At 37.8% G+C, this 19,354-nt stretch overlaps 1 protein-coding gene across 3 annotated transcripts in view; it reads left to right on the forward strand.

Annotated features, from left to right (window-relative positions):
- TTC17 (tetratricopeptide repeat domain 17) overlaps positions 1-19,354 on the forward strand; it is a 118,042-nt gene that overhangs the window by 61,357 nt on the left and 37,331 nt on the right. For 2 of the 3 annotated variants that reach the window (XM_045557848.1, XM_045557850.1), the window contains exons 17-19: positions 4,878-5,048; positions 9,794-10,053; positions 10,529-10,682. In XM_045557848.1, the coding sequence (XP_045413804.1) occupies positions 4,878-5,048; positions 9,794-10,053; positions 10,529-10,682 (585 nt within the window). The remainder of the gene's footprint in view (positions 1-4,877; positions 5,049-9,793; positions 10,054-10,528; positions 10,683-19,354) is intronic. The other variant, XM_045557849.1, reaches the window with a different exon arrangement.

The raw sequence follows: 19,354 nt of genomic DNA on the forward strand, positions 1-19,354 counted from the left end.
GAAAGGAGACAGTAGAGTATAATATAAACCCACTGGAGCCGGGATACTAGGAAAACATTCAGAATATTCTGTTCACAAAGACCACTTTTCTAACATTTGTTACTTTGCCTTCAAATTCAAATTCTAGCTCTGATTACAAATCAGTTTAATTATCATTTATATCTTAGAAAATCATTATAGAATAGGTAACGTAGGAGTATCACTCTTATTTGTTATACGAAAACAAAAAGTATGTTGGGGAAAGGACGGAGGCAAGATTCACAACCTAGAGGGAGTCATTAAGCATCAAAGAGGTAAGTATTGATTTAACTTAACATAGTATCTATAGTCTGTTTTCATATTGTAAGGCAGGGAATTTACATAATCTATTAAAAGTCCTTTAGAGAGGACAGAGCAGACTGTGAGGCTAATTTCTAAATGTACTAAATGTTTTAGGAGTTAAATATGCTGAGCAGTTTAATCTGAATTAATTGTTTTCTTCTAAAAGACAGAAGTGAACTGTATCTTGCCTTCAGTGTCCCCTCTACACATACACATATACACACACAGAAGGTTGGAATTAGGCAGATACTCTCATACCTTCTAATAGCTAGTTGATCATACTAAGGATTTGAGATTATGATATTATGGCTGTAACTAAAAGGCCTTATTAAAAAGAGATTATATTGGAATAACTTCTGTTCCATTATAACTTTTTGGGGAGACAACGCTAATAATAAACATTTTACCATATGCTAGGCAGTGGGCCAGCTCTTTACATTTCATTGTCAACAATCTAATGAAGTGGGTACAATTATTAAACTCAATTTGCAGCCAGGCCTGGCAGCCCATGCCTATAGACCCTGCCATTCAGGAGGCTGAGGTGGGAGGATTGCTTGAGCCCAGGAGTTCAAGTCCAGCCTGGGCAATATAGCAAGACCCCCATCTCTTAAAAAAAAAAACAAAACAAAACCTCAGTTTGCAGATGAAGAAACCAATAAACAAAGAGGTAAAAATAACTTGTCCTGTTTTACAGAATTAAAAAGTAGTAGAAACAGGATTGGAACTCACATAGTCTGGCCTCAATCTGTGCCCATAACCACTATGCTATAATGCTAAAAGAACCACATGATCTTACCATTGATGCTATCTTTAGTTACCTGGCTCTTAAGAAGTTTTGATGCCTTTCAGTCAATTTATTTGTGGTATTTCTTTATTATAACTAATCCTATAGGATTCCACCAGGAATCTCTTTACCAATGTATGAGATTTAGAAGATAAGAAGTCTTTTTAACAAGTAAGTATTAATAGTTACGCAACTCTAGATAGAAAGTGAAAAGTATACTTCTAGGAACTGTTTAAACAGTTAATGTGAGAAGATAGGAGATCCTGAGAACTTAGTTTACATTGAAAAACTGTTTAGCCACAGGATAAATGGTGCCTTTATCTGTCAAGAGACTTATACTTTGACAAGGTAGATAAAATATTTAGTTTTCTAGAACACTCTTGTAGGATAGGTTAATATTAAAAACCCAGTTTATGTAGGAGATACTCTAAACACAGAAAAGAATGTTAATATCTCTAAGATGTCAAAGTAGTTCCAGAATCAGAAATACCCTCCTTGGAGTTGTATAATTACTTAGCTAGTATTGCCTTGCAGTCTCTACTTCTAAGAAAAAACAAACTACCAGGATTTGAATTATATGCTAAATGCTTTGCAAGCAAGTACAGAGCATTAAACTCAGAAAAGTGTTTCCATATTCACCTGGGACCTTGTTATCTAAAGCATTTCATTTAAATGATTTAGTTCCTTTTAAAAAAAATCATACCTTTCAAGGTTAGTCTAAGCCATAACACCTCCTGATTTTTGTGTCAGCAAAAAATAATAGTCATGTGCATAGAAGATGACTTGCTTACTTTCCAGTTGTCTTTGTATTTTCCCTTCTCCAACATTTCCCTGTGTTTCCTTAATAAGAACATCATCCCCATCTCTGCCAGGAAAACAAGTAATATTTTTCCACGTAGGCAACTTTTTTAGTTCCGCTTTGAACTGGAACAGACCCATATTGTAGTCCAAAGAGTAGAAACTTTAGTTCTTTCTGAAGCACTTCATTTCCTCCTTAGACAGCTGGAAGAAGTTATTTTAAAATTAGGCAATTTGACTGTTAGTGTAAGGCAGTTAATATTAACAGTTCTAATCCTAACATGTAGTTTTTATTTGATCATTTTGATTCCTACTTCCAAGAAATACCCTAACGTAAACCTCTGATTCTTCCTTTTATTCCTCCAATTCTCCTTGATCCTCTGTGGTCCTCTCTCTCTGAGAGATGTTGGCCCCAATTTCCTGAGTTGGAGGGCAAGACATTCTTAGAATGCAAAAGGCTTGCTCAAGGTGTCTGAAGTTGAGGTTGTGCAAGAAGACAAATTTTAGCTTTAGGTCTTGTGCACATCATATCTTATAAATTACTTGCAAGGTATTTTTTGTGTGTGTTGCTGAAATTTAAAAAGGTAAAACCAATTAAATTTTTACAGTGGGAAGAGGGTGGGAGAGAAACAGAAGAGATAAAAATTTTAGGGGAGGAAATCAACTTCAGATAACACAATTTCTCTGGGTTCTAGTGGTAAAAGTTTGTCCTTTGCTTTTGTGATGTTCAGTTTTACGCAACCTATGTCAAGGTGGAAAATGTTGTAGTCAACATCATTGTCATCGTTATTTCCTCTTTGCTTTTAATAGTCTTGCTTATTTAAATCCCAGTTAAGAATTTTCTCTGAGAAGTGTGATGTTCTTCATGGTAAATTATAGTCAATTTGGTGTGCGGAGTTGTTTGTTGTCATTACTGTTTTATTTTAATGCTCTTATACTTAGTTAACATACCAGATGGTGAAAGCAGAAGGGGAGGCAAATCAGCACCCTCTGTCTTCTCGTAGGAGAATCTGAAGAAAGTGACCACCATTGCTCATGGTTTCTTTCCCATTAGCCCTCCATGAGCACACACAAACACACAAATGCATACCCCATACCCTCTGTCGCTATCAAAATGTACTTCTCATTGCCTCTCAAACGCAATTGAGAATTCCTGTTCCTGTGGCTTTGCCCAACACATTATTCTTCCTTGCCTAGAATGCTGCCTTGTCTACATTTTCTGCTAAAGAGGTGACAATGATGAGTGGAAAGCCCAGAAACTTTGTGATAAGATAGACCTGATTCAAATCCCAGATCTACCACTTACTGTTTGACTTTAGGCAAGTTACTTACTTTCACTGAGAATTAGTTTCCTCATCTGTAAAATGAAGATTAATAACACTTCACAAAGTTTTTATGAGGGTCAAATGGAGGAAAAAAATAGAATAGAAAGCACTCAACAAATATTGACTCCACTCTGTAGTTTCCCCTTTTGTAAGTCTGCCTATTCTTCAAAATTCAAGTTCTGCCTACTCAGAGCTTAGTCTCTGAAGCACTTACTTGGCACAGCATGCTACCTCAGTATTGTTTGTTGTCTTGTATTTACTTTCTCCCCAAGTTGCGTGTAAGTTGCTTGAGAGTTAAAGCTCTGTTGAAACAAAGACTCTTCAATTTCTGACATAGCCTTGTTAAATATGGTAGCCTCAGATGTGCGCTGGTGTATAATTTGAAAATGGAAAGTGACTCCCTAAGCATGTGATTCATTAAATTGGAAGAACTTTTGATTCCATTACATTTTCTTGGCACAATAAGGGAAATGGCCTGAGAAGTACTTTCTTAACTTATGGAATCTAAAAGGTAGCCATCAAATCCAGAAAAAGACTTCTTGTACTTCCATTGATGCAGAGAGAGCTTGATTGAGTATATACATCTGAGACAACGTTCTCTAAACTTTTAGAATATGTTTGAATGTCTGATAAAGGAGAGCAGTTACTTATACATTCTTAACCAAAGAATTGTCCTCTGATGGGAAAGTTATGTCCTTCCACTGAATATGTATCTTCAGTGACAATATCCATGGAACATAAGGGAGGATGAGGACACCTGTTCAGCTAGCCAGATCAGCTAGAATTAACCGTTGGCCATCACAGGAGAGGCAGATGTCATAGCCAGATCACTGCTGCATTAGACACAACAATCTAGTACATATTCCCCTAAGCAGAAAATTACCATCAGGTGGAGCTGAATAGTGGGTTTTTGGGTCCATATTCACACAGAATCCCTAATAGGATCAAAATGCTTTGAAAATTGGCAAAATTGTAAGAGGTCAGTCTCACTACACATGTCAAAAATTATCAGAGTGCTGGGATTAAATTCAAGATTTGACATTTTATGCTTAGATAAATCTTTATCCATATGACAAGAACTTGTTTTCCAAAAGAAGAAGAGGTACCTTTGTTATATTGCAGTCTTAAATGTGGACTTTGCCATCTACCACCCTTTGAATTCTTTGGCTTTTAATTTTTTATAATCCCTCACCTTTTGATATATTTCATTTTAAGCTATGATGCAAGAACAGTATTTTTCTCTACTATACTTTATCTACCTCAGACTTATCCAGGTACTAATCTGTCATTTTTCACCTTTGAAAGGGCAAATAAAAGGAAAACTTTTTGATGATAAAGAAATATTTTACAGTCATTATGAATGGAACAAGGTTTTGAGGCCTGATCTTTGTTGTTACAGTTTTTTTTTTTACCCTCCAAATCCTTGATTCTTATGACAGCCTTGTAGCTGAAACTTGAACTTCAGTGCAAAATCTTGAATCACAGGAATGATCTGGCTTTGGATGCTGCAGCTCACTGATTTTTGTGCGTTCTGATGGAGAAAAATTAGCATTGTCACATTTTTTTTCTTGATATGTTGGGACCTTGCGCTATGGGACTACACAGAAGGATGTTTCTAATGTGGTATATCTGTGTCTCTTGTCATTGAGGTAATTGTCATGAGAAAACCCTGGACAACAGCCATGATAAACAGAAATATTTTGACAACTCGCAGTCACTGGAAGCTGCTGAAGAAGAACCCTCTGAGAGAGGAACAGAGGAGGACCCTGTACTCTCTGTTGAACATTCAGGGAGGGACTCAGATGCCCTTAGACTTGAAAGTAAGTTGATTTGACCTGAGCTGTGCTTCCGGGGAAAAATCAACTCTCAAGCTTTAAGCTTAGGCTTTCTCTACTTTCAGTAGTTTGTTTCCTTCTTTTAACAGTCACTCACTGGCCAGGCACAGTGGCTCATGCATGTAATCCTAGCACTTTGGGAGGCTCAGGAAGGAGAACCACTTGAGCCCAGGAGTTTGAGGTTGCAGCAAGCTATGATGATGCCACTGCACTCTCTCTTGGGTAACAGAGCAAGACCCTGTATCAAAAAAAACCCAGTCACTCATTATGTTGTGGAGTCATGAGGGTGACCCTCAGGTGATAAGTGGTAAGGCAGAAGATAAGCTATAATGTGAAAGTGCTCTTCACACTTTGTTTTTTCTCTACCTCAGTGTTGTCTTTTGCTAGAAAAAAAAATTTGTTATGTACCAGTCTGTCTTCTCATTATCATTACTCTATTGAGTAAGTCATTGAAAAAAGGAAGATAAGTTGTATTTACACTAACCCAATAAAATGGGAAGATTTGGAATAATGGGTATACCTGCCAGGCCCTCTCCTAAGATTCCATTTTGTGACCACATTTTGGGCTATGCTGTACCGAACATTTCTTGCTAAGATTATCAGTAAATTCAAAATTGATTAAATTTAATGACTTCTTTTTAGTGTTCATCCTACTTGACCACTTTACTGCATTTGGAACTGTGCATGTAGTGCACAGCTCCCCACTTCTTGAAACTCTCTTCTCTCCTCTTGGCTTCTGGAATGTCACTTGCTCTTGGCTTTCTCCTATCCTCAGGCCATCTTTTAAAGTTTCTTTAACTTATTCTTTATTCTGCCCTTTATTTGTTGGGTTACTCAGGATCATAACTGTGGTCTTCTTTTCTCATCCCTCTGTGTGTTATCTCTTGAGGATTCAGATACCTTTGACTACACCAGTGACTCCAAATCCATATCTTCAGCTAAGGCATTCTCTACAACTCCAGATCTTATTTCCACTTTGTTTAGTGTAGTCTTGATCTGGATATGACACAGGCACTTGAAATTTAACATATCCAAAACTGAACTTTTCATTTTCGCCCTATTTCCTGAAATGCTTCAAATTCTTGTATTCCTGATCTATGTTAATGGCATCACAACTCACCCAGGCACCACTATAGCAAATCAATCTCTAAAACCTGTTGAATCTATCATCTCTTTATTTATTCCCTCTGCCACTGACTGAATTCAGACTTTCATCATTTCTTCCTGCTCTATTGCAGTAGCCTCTAAATTTGGTTCCCTAAATCTAGTCTTTTACTTTAAATGATGTGTCTGTATGGGGGGAGAGAGAGAGAGAGAAAGAGGTGAGAACGATCATACATGTAATTGATACAGAGTTTAAAAACCAGAAGTAACCACTGTTGCCAGTTGTCCAAAGATTTGTTTCTAAAATGCGGATCTGATCGGGTAAGTTGCCTGGTTTAAATTTTCAGTGTCCGTCTATTCCCTATAGGAAGAGTCCAGATCTCTTAGTGTGGGGTATGAGGCAATTTGGCTCCAATTCCCTCTCCAACTGTACCAACTGCTAGTACTCAACATAGCAGCAAATACAAACCTCTCACTGATCCCCTCTCATGCCATGCTATTTTGAGCCTCCATGTCTTTTGCACAGGCCAGGAATGGCCCCTAAATACTCTGCTTTATGTGGGCAGCTCCTATACATCTCCAAGATCCAGCTCAAATGTCACCTTGCAGAGGTTTCCAAGTATTTTGGTGCCCCCTCTACTGTCTTGTTCCTACTTTTTGTCAAGGCATATTTCATACACTATTAATTGCTTGTATATGATGTCTCCCATCAGAATATGAGCTTTTTATATACCGTGCCCTATGTAACTTTTTATTTTTTGTATAAATATTTGTTAATGAAATGTGGCATTTGCCTTCCTATATAGGTTAGATTAACATATTTAGCTATTATAGACTTTTGTCTTTCCTTCTAAAGGTGTTGTATACAAAAATTATATCTAAGAGAAACAAGCTAGACCTCAATGTGGAAATTGTGACTTTCACCTTTGCAGCTTTAGAAAATTAGTTTCATCAGTCCAGGCACAGTGGCTCATGACTGTAATCCCAGCTACTCAGGAGGCTGAGCAGGAGGATCGCTTGAGGCTAGGAGTTTGAGACCAACCTGGGCAACATAGCAAGACCCCATCTCTAAAAAAATTTTTTTTAATTAGCCAGGTGTGGTGGGGTATGTACCTATGGTCCCAGTTTTTTGAGAGGCTGAGGCAGGAGGATCACTTGAGCCCAGGAGTTCAAGGTTGCAGTGAGCTCTGTTTACACCACTGTGCTCCAGCTTGAGTGACAGAATGAGACCCCATCTCAAAAGAAAAAAAAAAAAGAAAGAAAATTAATTTCATCAGCTCTACCAGAAATGATTGGTCTTTAAGGAAACTAATTCCTATTCCCCAATTCAAAAGAGATTAAGTCTTAAACTAAATGGCCAGTTCATTTGCAATGGGGACTACACTCCTCTCTAGTGCCTACAGCCTATCTCTTTGTAACATCAAGGTACTCACACACTAAATGAACATCATGAGGTTCCTCGGTGAACTCACAATGAACAGAAATGAAACAGTAATGTTAAGGGATATTTTATTGCATTTATATAAACAGTTTCTATTCCAAACAGTACAACTCTCTAACGACTACAATGTATGTAACTCCCAAAATAGTCTTTTTTCCATAGGCTCATTTCAGAACTCAGTTAAAAAATAATAACAATAATAATAGAAAGCAGTAGAAACCAGCAGGTTGGTTTAGAAAACCTAAAAGAAACTTACTTAAAAAGACAGCGGAACATTTGGTAGTCACTTGTTAACAAATGGATGAACCCTATAGTTTTTCAAGAAAGAATAACACTTAGAGATTTCCAGTAGGACCCCTAGCCTGACAATAGAATAGAATAGAATAGAATAGAATAGAATAGAATAGAATAGAATAGAATAGAATAGAATAGAATAGAATAGAATAGAAAAGTGTGATATAATAGAAAGTGTGATGGGAGGTAGAAATGCCACCAGAGCTGAGGGTGACACTACTGACCTTCTGTGAATATGGCTCAAAGCTTAGATTCTTTTTAGCTCTGGTAATAAGCCTTGTTTCTCATCCCATGTCTCTTACGAGACTAATGCAATGCATTTCTAAGATGGATTGCTCACTGTGGCTATAGGTCAGTATGAATATGAAAGTCCTAACATTGGCCTTATTACATTCATATATCACTTAACAATGTGGATACATTCTGAGAAATGGGGTCATTAGATGATTTCATCATTGTGTGAACATCATAGAGTATACTTACATAAACCTAGATGGTATAGCCTACTACACACTTAGGCTACATGATATAGCCTATTGCTGCCAGGCTAAATTCCTATATAGCATGTTGCTATACTGAATACTATAGACCAGTGGTCCCCAGCCTTTTTGGCAACAGGTCCTGGTTCTATGGAAGACAGTTTTTCCATGGATGGGGTGGGAGGGCAGGGAGGGCAAAGGAGCTCTGCAGCCTGGTCCCTAACAGGCCACGGACCAGTACTGGTATGCAGACCGGGGGTTGGGGACTGCAGCTACAGGCAGTTATAACACAAGGGTATTTGTGTATCTAAACATAGAAAAGATACAGTAAAAAATATGGTATTATAATTTATGGGACCACTGTTGTATATGCATGTTATCATTAACCAAAACTTTGTTATGTGGCACAACTGTAATACCATGTACTAAATCCTTGAACAAGCCAGAATCACTAATTGAAAATTACTGCACCAGAGTAACAGACTGGCATTTTGTGAGCTATCAACCCAGAGCTCTCAGGTTGTCCAGTAGGTACCTGTTACAAAAGGGGGCATTTTGTTATTTGTTTTTGTACCCTGTCTACTTTCATAAAAGACTAGAGATGACTTTCATGGAACACACAGTGTAAGATGCAGCCATTAAAAATAAACAGGAAAAGTTAAGCAGTAAAGAAAGCATTCTATTAAGAAACTCAGCTAAGTTTGCTTTGAGTTTCCTTGTTATCCAAGCATAGAGGGGAACATAGAGGGTTGTGTAGCCTTCATTGGATAATAAAGGAAACATAATGAGTTCTCAGGAGAGAGACTTTTTACTAGGCCATTGTGCTGACTTGAGCAACATAAATGATATCTTGGTAACCATTTTAGGAAGAAATTTATATATTGCTATTTCTTATATCAGCCATTAGTGAAAATGGGAGCCTTCACGTGGAATTAGGATGGTTTTCCATTAAATAAATCATTGTTCAGTTAAGGCAATTAAGCCAACTGTATGGTTTGGACATGCAACTATGATATTTCATGATATTTGAGTAAAGCCTAAAGAATCCCACATATTAAATAATATGCCATAATAAACTTCATCCTTGCCATCTATGTCTTATATGTAGAACAAACGGATCTTCTTTCAAAAAATAATACATAGCGTAACTGTCTTCGTGCTCATTACTAATCTGTGCTGCCTGCCATCTAGCTGCTGCCATTGTTCTCAATCAGGCTTTTAGCAAAAGCAAGATGACAAAGGTGATATTTTATTACAAATTTTGAAGATACTGAATGGTATTTTTGTGATGTTGGGCTGTAGAAGCACCTCAAAGCAAAGCCAAAACTTCTTTGAAAGTAGGGTTGGAGTCACTGAAGTACTTGAATGAGTACTGTGTAACTTTTAATAACATGCCGGCTCTTGAATTTTAGGTACAGTGGTTGAGGAGAGCAATGGTTCTGATGAGATGGAGAATTCGGATGAAACAAAGATGTCAGAAGAGATACTGGCTTTGGTGGATGAATTTCAACAAGCCTGGCCTTTGGAAGGCTTTGGGGGTGCACTAGAGATGAAAGGGCGACGTCTAGACTTGCAGGGGATAAGGGTGCTAAAGAAAGGTCCCCAGGATGGAGTGGCCAGAAGTTCTTGCTATGGAGACTGCAAAAGTGAAGATGACGAAGCAACAGAATGGGTGAGAGTTTACCAGCTTAATTCTCATAAAATTGTAGCCCAGGTCTTGGGGAGCTCCTGGTTTGCAAACTGTGAAGTTTCTATTGGGTATGTAGCACTACTTTACCCCCCACTTTAGTACAGCCTTCATATTGGAATTGTATTGCAGGAACCATTTCATGTCACTTATGCATTGCTAGCTCTTCTGGGAGATAGAAGGAAATGGGATGGGTGTGAAGCCACAGTCAAAGCCTACAGACTTGGAACTGCCCAATTCAGACATCTTTCTTTTTAGTTTCTTCTATATACTCTTCAAAGCTAGATTATTTTGTTTGTTTCACTAACCATTTTTCGTTTAGACCTTTAAAAATTAAAAATGAAGGAGATAACTTAACCCTAGCACTGGACTGGATTATTCTTAAAGCCACTGATATTCATAGTCATTGACAGATTTAATAATTGGTCTCATTTATCCCTAACACGTTTCTGTTTTCCAGATCACGTTCCAGGTCAAACGTGTAAAGAAACCCAAAGGAGATCCTAAGAAAACTCCTGGGAAAAAGGCAGAATCAAATCAGGCAGAAACTGGACATCATCACCAAGCAAACCTGGAGATCACTGGCCCAAAAGTGGCATCTCCTGGGCCACAAGGTAAATTTGAGTGTTTACTGTGCCAGTTTCTTCTTTTAGATTTCACTGATTCCCAGAGCATGTATTTGTGACTTGAAATAGTTCAGATGAGAAGATAAAAGGCATAGTGAACAAAAAAACCAGTCATTGATATAAAAAGTTTATTTTGACATTTACTTGACTTTTCTTTTAAACCATCAACTATTTGGCTTATATTCTTATCACCTTAAGCTTAAATATCCTATTGATTCTTAACTAGGCAGTCCAGTGTAATATATAAAAGTGTGGATTGAGACAAACCCCTGGGTTCTAACATCAGTTCTGCCATTTATCTCCCTGTGCCTCATTCTCCTTATCTGTAAAATTGGGATCATAATCACATCTACTTTATAGGAAGTCATGGGGATTATATGACTTATGTATGTAAAGTGCTTTAAATGTACTGGGTACATAGGGCTCAATAAATTTTAACTATCTAGTAATGTTTTGTGTGTGTCAGATATTCCCTTAAATATTGGATGAATGTTGTTAATTGTTCCCCAGAAAAAAACACGCATATGTCAAAGTTTGGCATGTACTTTCAGGAGTTCATACTTGTCCTGAATTCCATCTCTGGGCTCCAGGTTAGAGGCCATTGCCATGCATCCAGTTGACTTTCTTTCCAGCAATTAAACAGTGGTGATAGAATTTCTTTCAAAAAGATTTATCTCCTTTTTTAAAGGTATTTTTACTATCTTAGACTAAAAATTTAAAGTAACTTCATTAAAATGTGTTTTATTTAATTTGGTATGAGTACTTAACCAAAGTTAAAGCAAAGGGCACATGTTAAAATGTAAAGAATGGGGTTAGCTTGACTAAATCCAAGAGTGAACTGTGACTTGTGAAAAAGTTAACGACACCAAGGAGGACATTTTGTCATGGCTGAAGTTAAAAGCTTGAATTAGCTCTACTGTTTAAGGAAGCTAGCATGTGTTAAATTACAAAAGGAAGGCAATACTTTCTTTATTAGGTCTGTCTTCTGTATCAGTGAAAACGATGCCCAAACTATAAAACATTATGGAAATGAAAATTCCAATAGATCAAACATTACACATTATAAGTCATAAAGGAAGAAAATCTATGAATATTTACTAGATTTATGGAGAAGGATTTTCTAAGGCAGAGAGAGAGAAAGAAAATAATAATTCTGGCACCAGAAAGCACCACAAAATAAAAAGACAAAGTACTGAAACAAAGGATTTTTTGCTGAATATTTGTATATATTTACAGAATATATGATAAAGGGTATCAGTATCATTTAAAGAACACCTACAAATCAATATGAAAAATACTTGATTTCAGTAAAATAGGTATAGAGTACATAGACATTCACCAAATACACATATACACACACAAATGGCCACTAAACATGAGAAAATGTTCAGCCTCACTAGCAAGATCGATAGACCACTAGCTAGATTAAATAGAAGAGAAAGGACCCAAATAAACTCAATGAGAAGTGAAAAAGTAGATATTACAACTGATTCCACAGAAATACAAAATATTATCCATGAATACTACAAAAAATCTCTACACACACAAACAAGAAAACATAGAAGAAATGGACAAATTCCTGAAAAACATACAACTTCGAAAGCCTGAATCAGAAAGAAATAGAAATCCTGAATAGACCAATAATGAGCAGTGAGATGGAAGCAGTAATAAAAAATCTACCAACAAAAAAAAAGCCTGAGGCCGGGTGCGGTGGCTCACGCCTATAATCCTAGCACTCTGGGAGGCTGAGGTGGGCGGATCACTCGAGATCAGGAGTTCGAGACCAGCCTGAGCAAGAGCGAGACCCCGTCTCTACTAAAAAAAAAAAAAAAGAAAGAAATGATTTGGACAACTAAAAATATATATATATAAAAATTAGCCGGGCATGGTGGCACATGCCTGTAGTCCCAGCTACTCAGGAGGCTGAGGCAGAAGGATTGCTTGAGCCCAGGAGTTTGAGGTTGCTGCGAGCTAGGCTGATGCCACGGCACTCTGGCCAGGGTGACAGTGAGACCCTGTCTCAAAAAAAAAAAAAAAAAAAAATGCCTGGAACAGGTGGGTTCACAGCCAAATTCTACTAGACCTACAAAGAAGAACTGGTACCTATCCTACAGAAATTATTCCATAACATTAAGAAGGAAGGAATCCTCCCTAACTCATTCTATGAAGCCAGTATCACCATTATACTGAAGCCAGGAAAGGACACAACAAAAAAAGAAAACTACAGACCAATATCTCTTATGAACATAGATACAAAAATTGTCAACAAAATACTAGCAAACAATACAACAGCACTCAAAAAGATAATTTACTGTGATCAAATAGGTTTCATCCTGGGATGCAAGGCTGCTTTAACATACACAAGTCAAGAAACGTGATTCACCACATAAACAGAAGCAAAAACAAAGACCACATGATCATCTCAATAGATGCAGAAAAAGCGTTCAGTAAAATCCAGCACTCTTGATAAAAACCCTCAACAAACCAGGCATAGAAGGAACATACCTCAAAATTATAAAAGCCATATATGACAAACCCACAACCAACATCATACTGAATGGGGAAAAGTTGAAAGCATTCCCCCTAAGAACTGGAACAAGACAGGGATGCCCACTGTCACCACTTCTATTCAACATAGTACCGGAAGTCCTAGCCAGAGCAATCAGGCAAGAGAAAGAAATATCCAAATTGGGAAAGAAGAGGTCAAACTATCCCTGTTTGCTGATGATACAAACTTGTACTGAGAAAACCCTAAATACTCTGCCAAAAAACTCCTAGAATTGATAAGTAAATTTAAAGTCTCAGGTTACAAAATCAATGCACACAAATCAATAGCATTTCTATATTCTAATGCCAGTCAAGCAAAGAGGCAAATCAAGGACTCAGTGCCATCTACAATATCTACAAAGAAAACAAAATACCTGGGAATATACTTAACCATGGAGGTGAAAGATCTCTACAAGGAGAACTACAAAACACTGATGAAAGAAATCACAGATGAGACAAACAAATTGGAAAACATCCCATGCTCATGGATTGATAGAATCAACGTTGTTAAAATGTCCATATGGCCCAAAGTGATTTATACATTCAGCACAATCTCCATCAAAATACCAACATCGTATTTCACAGATCTAGAAAAAATAGAATTCTAAGTTTCATTTGAAACCAAAACAGAGCCTGAATAGCGAAAGCACCTTTTTTTGTTGTTGTTGTTTGAAACAGAGTCTCACTTTGTTGCCCAGGCTAGAGTGAGTGCCGTGGCATCAGCCTAGCTCACAGCAACCTCAGACTCCTGGGCTCAAGCGATCCTACTGCCTCAGCCTCCCAAGTAGCTGGGACTACAGGCATGCACCACCATGCCCGGCTAATTTTTTTTATATATATATTTTTTTTAGTTGTCCAGATAATTTTTATTTCTGTTTTTAGTAGAGACGGGGTCTCACTCAGGCTGGTCTTCAACTCCTGACCTCGAGCGATCCACCCGCCTCAGCCTCCCAGAGGGCTAGGATTACAGGTGTGAGCCACCGTGCCCGGCCATGAAAGCATCTTAACCAAAAAGAACAAATCTGAAGGCATCACATTACCTGACTTCAAATTATACTGCAAGGCATTATTAACCAAAACAGCGTGGTACTGGTATAAAAGTAGAGACATAGACCAATGGAACAAAATAGAGAACCCAGAAAAAAACTATCTACTTAAAACCAACTGATCTTTGGCGAAGCAGACAATAGCATATACTGGAGAAAGGAAGCCCTATTCAATAAATTTGCTGGGCAAACTAGATAGCCACATCCAGAAGAATGAAACAGGACCCCTGTCTCTCACCATATACAAAAATTAATTCAAGATGGATAAAAGACTTAAATGTAAGGCATGAAACCATAAGAATGCTAGAAGAAAATGTTGGAAAAACTCTTCTGGATATCTGCCTAGGCAAAGAATTTATGACTAAGACCCCAAAGCAAATACTGCAATAACAAAAATAAATAAATGGGACTTAATTCAATTTAAAAGCTTCTGCACAGTAAAGGAAATAATCAGAGTAAATAGACAACCTACAGAATGGGAGAAAATATTCACAAACTGTACATCCAGCAAACAGCTAATATCCAGAATCTACAAAGAACTCATATCAGCAAGAAAAAACAAATAACCCAGTTAAAATATGGGCAAAAGACATAAACAGAAGTTTTTCAAAAGACAATAGCGCCAGCCATGGTGGCTCATGCCTGTAATCCCAGCAGTTTTGGAGGCCAAGGCAGGAGATCTCTTGAGCCCAGGAGTTCAGGACCAGCCCAGGCAAGACTTCATCGCTATAAAAAAAAAAAAATTATTCTTAATTAGGCATTATGGCACGTGTCTGTAGTCCCAGTTACTCGGGAGGCCAAGGCAAAAGGACTGTTTGAGCCCAGGAGTTGGCGGTTGCAGTGAGTTATGATTGCACCATAGCACTCCAGTCTGGGCAACAGAGCAAGACCTCGTTTCCAAAAAAAAGGGAGGGAGGGAGGGAAAGAAAATAGACAAATGGCCAAGAAACATATGAAAAAATGTTCAACATCACTAATCACCCAGGGAAATGCAAATTAAAACCACAATGAGATACCACCTTACCCCTGTCAGAATGGCTATTATTAAAAGTCAAAAAATAATAGATGCTGGCATGGTTGTAGAGAGAAAGGAACGCTTATATACTGTTGGTGGGACTGCAAGTTAGTACAACCTCTATGGGAAACAGTGTGGAGATTCCTCAAAGAACTAAAATTCGACCTACCATTTGATCCAGCAATCCCATTACTGGGTATCTACCCATAGGAAGATAAGTCATTTTATTAAAAAAGATACCTACCTGTACTCAAATGTTTATCTTAGCACAGCATACAATTGCAAAGATGTGGAATCAACTAAGTGCCCATCAATTCATGAGTGGATAAAGAAAACACATGGAGTACTACTCAGCCATCAAAAGGAATGAAATAATGTCTTTTGCAGCAACTTGGGTGGAACTGGAGGTCATTATCCTAAATGAAGTATCTCAGGAATGGAAAAACAAACACCTTATGTACTGTCTAATAATTGAGATCTAAACGATGAGCACACACAAGCACAAAGGGATGTAAAGGACGTTGGAAACCAAGAAGGCAGGGAGGAGGGGATAAGGGGTCAAAACTTATCTATCAGGTACAATGAACACTATTCAGAGCACACTAAAAGCTCTGACTTAAGCATTCTAGAAGGCATCCAGGTAGCAAAAACATTTGTACCCCCCCCCAATATTTTGAAATAAAAAAAATTTTAAAATATACCAGTAATTCTACTTCTTGTAATTTCCCCTAAGTAAATCATCTTACAGGTGCCAAAGATGTAAGCACAAAAATGTTGATCATGGGATTGCTTATCAGAGTGAAAATTTGTAAACAACCTAAATGTTTTTTAATTGCCTAAATAAATTACAGCATGTCTGTGTTGTGTACTATGCAGCCAAGAAATCTGTAATATGTAAGTGAATAAAAGCAGTTTCTGAAGTAGCATATATAGGAAATACTTCAACTTTTATAAAATGATAAATATGCTGTATTCCATCAACTACATTTTTTTTACATTTCAGTATCTCTGAAGTTGAGATACATCTTACAACTGGTAGTATCTTATATAAGTGGCACTTTTCTTCTGTCTTAAATCGTGTAAAATAATGTACAGCTTACAGTTGATAGCATCTTAGATTTGATGAAATAAACATGCACATAGAAACAAATCTAGAAAGAAATATACCAAAATATTATAAGTGGTTATCCCTGGGGGCTGATAGAGTTATAGATGAATTTTTATCTTCTTCTATATGGCTTTTCCATTTTCTATTTTATAATAAACCTATATTATTAAGGTGAAATTTGTTATAAAAGTGAAAATTTAAGCAGGATGTGATTGTTATAACAAGTGAAAATTTGTTATAAAAGTGAAAATTCAAGCTGGATATGATTGGGATGATATGAGAGCACTTAAGCAGTTTTAAATGGATTCAAGCTGACGGACCGAAGTAGGACATTGAATATATTTGCAAATGAGATCTTGGAACCACTTACTGGCATTAAAGTGAAACGTTCTAAAGCATGGAGGAAATGCAAAAATACTAGAGAGGTTCAATATCCCAATTTTCAAAAATATGCATACTGTCCCCTATCCCCTTCGTGATAAATCCTGACAAAGTTCTAAAGCAAATTATTAGATCATTTGTGAGCCCATGGAGAAAAAGTGGGGATCATTAAGAGCCATCATAGATTTACTAAGAAATAATAACAGGGCCAGGTAGGTGGCTCACGCCTGTAATCCTAACACTCTGGGAGGCCGAGGTGAGAGGATTGCTTGAGTTCAGGAGTCTGAGACCAGCTTGAGCAAGAGTGAGACCCCATCTCTACTAAAAATAGAAAAATTAGCCAGGCATGGCTCATGCCTGTAGTCCCAACTACTCAAGAGGTTGAGGCAGGATTACCTGAACCCAGGAGTTTGAGGTTGCAATGAGCTATGATGACACCACTGCACTCTACCCAGGGTGAGAGTGAGACTCTATCTCAAAAAAAAAGAAAGAAAGAAAGAAAGAAAGAAGTAGTAACAATGCTTAACTAATTTCATTTCTTTTTTTGGTTAGAGCTGCTAGACTGGAAGACCAGGGAGGTGCCATAGATATAATCTAACTGGATTTCAGCAAGGCATTTAACAGAGCCTCTTACGATATCGTTTTGAACAAGATGGAGAGATGTGGGCTCGAAGCTTTCCCATTGCCTACAGGATAAAGTCCAGTCTTCCTAGTGTGGTGTACAAGACCCTTTACAACTCAGCCTCTCTCTACCGTTCAGCACCATTGTCTGAACCAACCATGCTCTTATTTTACCTCCATGTCTTTGCACAGGCTGTTATACCTGCCTGGAATGCTCTTATGCCACCTCTACAGTGCTAAAATGTCACTCATCCTTAAACTTCAAAATCAAGTGCCATCTCTTTCTTGGGACCTTCAGGCAGAATTAGTTGCTCTTTCCTCTGGCAATTGTTCTATACCTTCCCTCTAGCATGTATCCTATTTTATTATAATGATTTCTTTATGTTTGCCTTCTTCACTAGACTGTGAGCCCAACAGACCACCTTATTGTCTGTATCCCTAGTGTCTTACACAGTTCCCAGCCCCTTATAATAGGTGTTCAACAAATATTTTTCAAATGAATTTCTTAAATATAAAAGAAAAAAAGCTTTTTTGTGAAAGTTATGGTTTATTTATTAATTTAAGCAGTTATCGATTTAAACTTAATTTATTAATTTATTTGAAACTCTTTCAAACGATTCTTTTCTATTTTATTAAAATCTCAATCTAAACCGCTGCCTGTACCTCAAACAGGTTTTGATATTGGTAAATTCCTACAGTATAAAAAGTGCTGTACAGAACTAAAGTTCTTCCTGCCCATTCCATTATACCCTCAGAAGAATCCTTCCCAGACAAGGCAGTTCTGCTTTCTTGGGGACTTGGTCTAAGTAAAAGGCCTAGACCCAAAAGGTAGTCCCTGTGAAGGATATCAGTAAACAGAGCTTTAAAAGCCCTATATAACTTTATATAGTGTATTGATTGAGAAATGCTTGTTGGAGTCAAAGACACCTAGATCTGGGTCCCAGCTCAGCCACCTACTAGCCTGCTGACCTTGGGCAAGTCACTTAATCTCTCTGAGCCTCCCTTTTCTCATCTGAGAAATGAGGGTTAAAATCTACCTCGTGAGGCTGGGCATGGTGGCTCCTACCTGTAATCCTAGCACTTTGGGAGGCCGAGGTGGGAGGATTGCTTGAGGCCAGAAATTCAAGACTAGCCTGAGCAAGAGTGAGACCCCCATCTGTACAAAAAATGAAAAAAAAGATTAGCCAGTCTGGTGGCACGTGCCTGTAGTCCCAGCTACTCGGGAACCTGAGGCAGGTGGATTGCTTAAGCCCAGGAGTTTGAGGTTGCAGTGAGCTGTGATGACACTGCACTCTAGCCCTGGCTACAGAGTGAGGCCCTGTCTCCAAAAAAAAAAAAAAAGTCTACCTCGTGAGGTTAAGGATGTAAAGCATTTAGCACAGGACCTGAACACATAGTAAGTGCTCTTAAAATAGATAACTTGGCTGGTCCAAGTGCAGTGGTGTTTACAACTAATTGATCACAACCAGTTAGATTTCTTTGTTCCTTCTCCACTCCCACTACTTCACTTATCTAGCTTTAAGAAAACATTGATGATAACCTTTCATTAACATCATTATTTTCCACCCGTGCTGTTCTTCTTCACAGCACTGATTCTCCATTCAGGGTGATTTTGCCTCCCTGGGGACATTTGGCAATATCTGGAGATGTTTTTGGTTGTTAATTTGGGGGAGGGTGCTACTGATATCTGCTAAGTAGAGGCCAAGGATGCTGCTAAATATCCTTCAATACACAGGACAGGTCCCTCCACAAAGAATTACCTAGCCCCAAATGTCAATAATGCCAGATTGAGAAACCCTGCTTTAGAGATATATTTTGCTGACTAAGTTGGAGTTGTCCTTATAAAATCAAAATGTAGAGGGGTAAGAATTAAGTTAGATAAGAATATTAACATCAAAGAATATCTTAACCCGTATTTCATATTGATGAGTCTTAAATCCAG

Source organism: Lemur catta, chromosome 7 (genome assembly GCF_020740605.2).
Source record: "Lemur catta isolate mLemCat1 chromosome 7, mLemCat1.pri, whole genome shotgun sequence".
In the NCBI taxonomy this organism is placed as follows: Eukaryota; Metazoa; Chordata; class Mammalia; order Primates; family Lemuridae; genus Lemur; species Lemur catta.